Below are 7,095 nucleotides of genomic sequence, written 5' to 3' on the forward strand. Positions count from 1 at the left end.
TTTCTTCCTTTTTTTTTTTTTTTTTTTTAAGCTTACTGGGTTTTGATTGGGCCAGATAATCTTTTTTAAATTGCTATTATTATTTTGACACATATATCAATAAGGTGTGAGTAAAATAAAAAAACAGATGAAATTATATTATCTGGGTCGTGTTGAAATAACAGCAAGTTAATTTTCAGAAGTATTTTTAAGTTATGTTTTAAGGCTTGAGTGGCAACTGACACACCAGAATAAAACGAAAATCCAATAGGGATTTAAAAATACCTTTGTTTAAGAGTTAAAAGCCATGAACCAAACCACTCAACCAAGAGGTGAAAATCACAACATTACAGAATCAAAACATTATCAGAAAATCTGACAATAAATAAATATGAAAGAAACAAAGGTACAAAGAACTACAAACCTAGAATCATCGTGAACAATATAATTGAAATAACAATCATGGATAAATATAAAACTGTTTATTTAAAGATGTTGATGAGAAAGAGAGAGAGAAACAAGTTATTTTATTGAGAAATATGCATATATATATATATATAGCATAGGAAAAGAGCTCTTTTAATAATTTTGATTCTCTGATTGGTGGCGTTCTTTGATTGGTGAATTATGGGTAATGTAGTTTTCACCAAGAATTCAGCTGTTGAATATGATAATTAAAAAAATAAGTTGAAATAATGCATGCTAATGGCTTTAACAGAAGTATATCAGAAGTGTAACTCATGATACTCTATCTTTAAAGGTCAATAAAGTAACATTACATTTTTTTTTTTTTTACGTTTTACTTTTCCACTCTATCACTATGTAAGGAAAATAAGATGACTGCAACACTGTACTGACCAATCAGAAGCCAGGACTAAACTATGAATTTTATACTATAACTGAAACTTTTCAAAACGTTTTTTTAATATCATATGCAGTGTTGGGGAAAGTTACTTTTAAAAGTAATGCATTACAATATTGCGTTACTCCATAAAAAAGTAACTAATTACGGTACTTAGTTACTTTTTATGGAAAGTAATGCGTTACTTTACTAGTTACTTGAAAAAAGTAATCTGATTACGTAACTCACGTTACTTGTGAGTTACCCCCAACACTGATCATATGTCACGTCACGCAGAACATTTCTGTCACTGCTTAGCATTTCATGAAGTGTGTGAATAACAGTAACTTTGTGCCTACAACTAGTGCCTCTGCCTTTCTGAAAAGACACTGAAGGGTGAGAATTATTGCTAACACTTGAGTTGAAAGAAATGTGTGATAGCCATACATTTTAACAAGCCATTTTTCTTTTCTTTAAGAGCGATTAAATCAAAACTGCCAAGGTTTGGAGATGTAAACCTGAGGCGAGAGCTATAATTCAATAGAAGTAAATTTCATCAGCTCCATTCAGGGCTGCCTTTCGTTTGGACAATGCTGTCCCTGAGGCCTCTATTCCTTCATATTCACATAATTCCACTAACAGCCGAGTAAAGCCACACAAGTTTGAAGGTGTTTGGCCTTGTGCACTTCAGAACAATAAAGAAGCTTCTGTAAGTGGAAAGTAACTTGATATCTTCAGTAAGCTGTGCTAGTCTAATAATAACTGTCAGCATGTGGGGGATTTGGTGGCTGCTTTATGTTATGCTTCCCCATTGTGTGCTGTGATTTCAGTGACATCTTATCTATGCATTATCAATACATTTTTGGGGGAAAGAATATGGAATTATCAATATGTACTATACAAGTCAAAAGTTTAGAATCATTACGATTGTTTAATATTTTTGAACTGAGTCTCTTATGCTCACCAGGGTTTTCTATTTGAATATATTTTAAAAATTTAAAAAAGTTGAATTTTCAGCATCATTACTTCAGTCTTCAGTGTCACATGATCCTTCAGAAATCATTCTAATATGATGATTTGCTGCTCAAGAAACATTTATTATTATTGTTATTGTTATTATTATTGGTTGAAAACAGTTTTTGCTGTTGGGGGTAATTTAAAAAAAAAAGCAATGAATACTTTTATTGCATTAATACTCCTTTATATGCATTAAATTGACCAAAAGTGACAGTAACGACATTTATAAAGTTACAAAAGATTTCTATTTCAAATAAATGCTGTTTTTGAACTTTTTATTCATAAAAGAATCCTTAGAAAAATGTATAATGCTTTCGACAAAAATATTATATAACAAAAATTGTACAATTGTATATAACTGCTGAAAATGTACAAATAAATGCAGCCTCGGTGAGAGATCTTTTGTAACATCATAAATGTCTTTACAGTGACTTTTTGATAAATGTAATGTGTTCATGCTGAATAAAAGTATTAATTTCTAAAAAAAATTAATAAAAAAAAACTAAATTAACTTACCCAAACTATATATATGAATTGTAGTGTTTCACATTTCCACAAAAATATTAAGCAGTAAAAACAGTTTGAAGACTGGAGTAATGGCTGCTAAAAATTCAGCTTTGTCATCACAGAAATACATGATATTTTAAAATGAATTAACATATTAATATAGAATCTATCTATAAAAATCTGAATATTACTGTATTTTGTGTTTTTTTTCTGTATTTTTTCGAATAAATGCAGCATTTGTGAGCATAAGAGACTTAATGATTTCAACCTTTTGACAAGTAGAGTAATTATAATAGAATCAGTCTTTGGTCTTTCCTAATGTTCTGTAGGCTCTTCAGCAGCTCTACTATGACCCTGATATGGACAAGAAGAATGTGGCCCAGAAGTGGCTCACACAAGCCCAGGCATCACCACAAGCCTGGCACTTCTGCTGGGCTTTGCTCAGGCCAGACAAAGTAAGCAGTGGGTTCGACTACTCCACACTCTAAAATGTATACCTTTCACTGCATTACATTCATTGATCTTACTTATTTGGTTTCACATTAGGTTCCTGAGATCCAGTTCTTTGGGGCAAGCACATTACATGCTAAAATCTCCAGCCATTGGTCCGACCTCCCGCCGGGTCAGTTAGACTCGCTCCGCTCGCAGCTCATCACCCAGATCGGCCAGTTTGCATCGGGGCCTAAGCTGGTGCTGACGAGGCTCTGCGTCGCTCTGGCCTCTTTGGTTCTTCACGTCTTAGCCGAAACGTGGCCGACGGCAGTACCAGATCTTCTGTGTGCCTTCCAGACTGGAGAGAGTGTGACGGAAGCTGACGGTCAAGCCCGATGCCTCGCGCTTCTAGAGCTCCTCGCCGTTCTGCCCGAGGAGCTGCAAAGCAGCAGGATCCCGGCCTCTCGGCGCTCACAGCTGAGAAGCGCTCTGGCTGTGGACTGGAGCTCGGTCTGCTCCCTGCTCCAGCAGTTACTACAGCGGCCGGACGCACCCTGTCCGGTCAGAGAGCGGGTGCTGAGGTGCGTGTCCTCCTGGCTCACGCTGGACATCGCTTTAAAAGACAGCGAGGGGTTGCTGGAGAGCTGCTTGGCCCTGCTGAAGGAGTCTGAGCTGTTTGACACAGCCGTAGAGACCATCGTCAGCATCATCTCACAGCCTGACTGTCAGAGGTGAGAGACGACACAGCCGTTTGTACTCTTAAAACACGCATTAGCTCCTGTCCATGTATTAATAGTTCTGTCTGTTTCCTTTTTCTTGCCAACGTATTTGAATTGCATATGTAACTTCCATCCATTTGGATTACACAGTCTTAACATAAACCAATAAACTTAATCAGAGGCATATTTGTCAGTAATACATAAATTAAACATGTAAGAAAAAGGCAAGATTTCTAACTAAGTGGATGTGTTTTAAATACAAAGTAACCAGGTTTAAATATAGTTTTCCAACTTATACATTTTCACTCATTTTTACTGAATATATTTTTAACTGAATATTGTCATATTTTAACCGAGTTCATACTTTTTTAACTGAATAAATGTAGTTGTTTTCACAATGGATTCACAACTGATTTATGCGAATTTGCAGATTTAAGCAAAATGCATTTTGAAATGGTTATTTATATAAACTCAAAAAGACATAGAAATAATAAAAAATAAACTATGCTATGCTTTTTGAGTGCATAAATCTTACCTTTTTTCATTTATGTATTACTGACAAATATGCATCGCATTTTGTCAGGTTTATTATGTGTTAAAACTGTAATCCAAATGGATGGAAATTTTAAAGGCAATTCAAATACATAAATCTTAAATTTAGGATTATAGAGCGTATTATCTGTCAGACAGACAGATAGTGTTTATGGACTGTACAAAAAAAGTTACAAATTTTAATTAATTGATTCTATTAATAAATCTTATTTAATATTGCTAAATTAACCCAAATACATTAGTTTATGTGTTAAATCAGGAAGAAGTAGCTCTTTAAAAAAACAATTGCAAGTTACCATTGTTTATAGTGTTTGTTTTTATATAGGGGAATTTTTGCATTAAAATCGATAGATAACTGAATATATTGAACATATATTAAACTGAATATGTTAAACATTATAACATATTCTGGAAAAATGTGCGCAGAACAGCGTAGTATTTGCCAATGTATATTTTGCCGCCATAAATCCATAGTGTTATTCAAATTCCAAAACTGATAAGGTGATAATTATTTTCATATTAAGGAAAAATAACTGAAAAAATTGCAAAAATTATTAATCTACACCTGTATACATTTGATGCACAAACAAAACTATCAAATATCCAATATTGGCTGATAATTTGGAAAAAAAAATGTTTGATAACTGATTACATTTTCCCTTACACAAGAAAACGAATCGCAAGTAATTGTCATGGAAACTAATTATCATTCTAGTGAACTTCACAGAAGGTTGTGTATGAAATATTCATTTTTATAGTCTATGTGTTTGTGCGTGTGGAGGTTTGCAGACAGTCTGCTGAAGGTTGTTCCTCAGGTGCTGGGTCTTCAGGAGCAGCTAAAGAAGGCGGTGCAGGATGGAGACATGGAGACGTCTCACGGAATCTGTCGCATTGCTGTAGCTCTGGGAGAAACGCACTGCAGGTTGGACATAATGATCTATATGCATCATCAATCTCCCATTAATAACAGTCTTGTATGACCTCAGATGGCCTGGGTCTATAAGAAGACCAATTCATCATCTGACTGCCCTTGTCTGTTTGGTGAAAGCTCTTTTCCCTCGTTCTGTCCCTCTCAACTCCCCAGGACTCTTCTGGAGCAGGTGGATCACTGGCAGGGCTTTCAGGCTCTAGTGAGCATGATTATGTCCTGCACAGGTACACCTGGACACTATCCTGTGGATGAGACCTCCAGCTCGCTCACGCTCACATTCTGGTACACCCTACAGGTACAAGTCCACCTCGAAAAATCCCTCATGTTTGATGCCAACTGGTGTTGCGTTGACTTAACTGGAGCAGATATGATGTTTTGAGTGCTGGTGCTGTCCTTTTGGCTGCTTGTTTCAGGACGATATAACGTCATTGGATGCTGAGAGGCAGACGCTCTATCTACAAATCTACAGGCCTGTGTACTTCCAGCTGGTGGATGTTCTGCTGCAGAAGGCCTGTTTCCCCAGAGATGAGGACTATGCAGCGTGGTCCGCAGATGATAAAGAGCAGTTCAAGACCTACAGGTTAAACAAAACTTTTGAGAAGGAAGAAATACAACTGCATAGTTAAAAATGCTAAATTGTTTAATACTAACCCTTTATACATAGGGTCAATAATCAACAAGGGGAAAAAAAAAAATATATATATATATATATAAACAAAAGCAGTGAGAGACAAGATGTGAACAGTATAAACAGTACAGAACAGTATAAATTGTCTAAATAAAACTTTACACAGAAAAGGTTAATAAAAACCTCTAAAACAACTTCAAACACATTTTCAAATTCTCATAAAATTGGCCCCGTTTACTTCTATTTTAAGTGCCTTTTTTTGAAGTATAATTGAAAATATACAAAAATGTACCAAAATATATTGCTCTTGTAGACTTTAAAATATATTTAAAATATATTCAGTAGGTTTTAGTTAATTATAGTTCCTGATATATGTTTGAATTTTTTAATACAGAAAAGGTTAATAAAAACCTCTAAAACAACTGTACAAAAATATTTTTAAACAGTTTTGTAGCTCAAATAATACACTTATTATATAATTACATAATTTTTTATATACTTATAAACAGAATAATTAATTTAAGTGATTGTATAAAATGATATGCTTCACATTTTCAAATTCTCATAAAATTGGCCCCGTTTACTTCTATTTTAAGTGCCTTTTTTTGAAGTATAATTGAAAATATACAAAAATGTACCAAAATATATTGCTCTTGTAGACTTTAAAATATATTTAAAATATATTCAGTAGGTTTTAGTTAATTATAGTTCCTGATATATGTTTGAATTTTTTAATATATTTTATCTAAAAATATCTAAACATTTTTATATTGTCAAAAATAAATAAATAAATAAATAAACATTTTGCATTTACTTTAAATCTGTTTTTAAGACTGGAAACTGATTTACCCAATGTATATTTTGTAACATATCTTAGCATTTAAGGGTTTAAACTAAATAAAGTAAATTGAACAATTTTTTTACAATGTGTTAAATTATACAGCAAAGGTTAATACTTAAATTTAAGGGTTTGTTCATTCTGTGTTCATTGATTCTCTGGCAAACAGCATTAACATTTCAAGACTTAAAGGGGTCGTATGATGCGATTTCAATTTTTCCTTTCTCTTTGGAGTGTTACAAGCTCTTGGTGCATAAAGAAGGTCTGTAAAGTTGCAAAGACTAAAGTCTCAAATCCAAAGAGATATTCTTTATAAAAGTTAAGAGTCAACCACGCCTACCTAAAACGGCTCGTTCTAACACGCCCCCACATATCTACGTTACGATGTGGGAAGATTTGCATAACGCCGCCCAAATGTTCACGCAAAGAAAGAAGGCGTAACTTTTATTCTCGTTGTAGTATTATTGTTTGCACACAGCGCCATGTCGTGAAGGCGCTGTGTGTTTGAGTTCTGTGTGTTTCGAAAGCATGTGTAGAAAGCAAAACTACTTTGTTTGGCCTTCCAAAAGAGGACGAGAAGTGGAGTCCAGCCCGGGGTCATCACATGTGGTTGCCGCAAGCCCGCCCGCCGCGCCGTTCTCAAGCCCACCG

At 34.5% G+C, this 7,095-nt stretch overlaps 1 protein-coding gene across 2 annotated transcripts in view; it reads left to right on the forward strand.

Moving 5' to 3' along the window:
• ipo13a (importin 13a) overlaps window positions 1–7,095 on the forward strand; it is an 18,718-nt gene that overhangs the window by 1,491 nt on the left and 10,132 nt on the right. For both annotated transcript variants that reach the window (XM_016478026.1, XM_016478027.1), the window contains exons 2-6: window positions 2,674–2,799; window positions 2,891–3,507; window positions 4,829–4,969; window positions 5,132–5,273; window positions 5,392–5,558. In XM_016478026.1, the coding sequence (XP_016333512.1) occupies window positions 2,674–2,799; window positions 2,891–3,507; window positions 4,829–4,969; window positions 5,132–5,273; window positions 5,392–5,558 (1,193 nt within the window). The remainder of the gene's footprint in view (window positions 1–2,673; window positions 2,800–2,890; window positions 3,508–4,828; window positions 4,970–5,131; window positions 5,274–5,391; window positions 5,559–7,095) is intronic.

Source organism: Sinocyclocheilus anshuiensis, unplaced genomic scaffold, assembly GCF_001515605.1.
Source record: "Sinocyclocheilus anshuiensis isolate Anshui unplaced genomic scaffold, SAMN03320099.WGS_v1.1 scaffold436, whole genome shotgun sequence".
NCBI lineage: Eukaryota > Metazoa > Chordata > Actinopteri > Cypriniformes > Cyprinidae > Sinocyclocheilus > Sinocyclocheilus anshuiensis.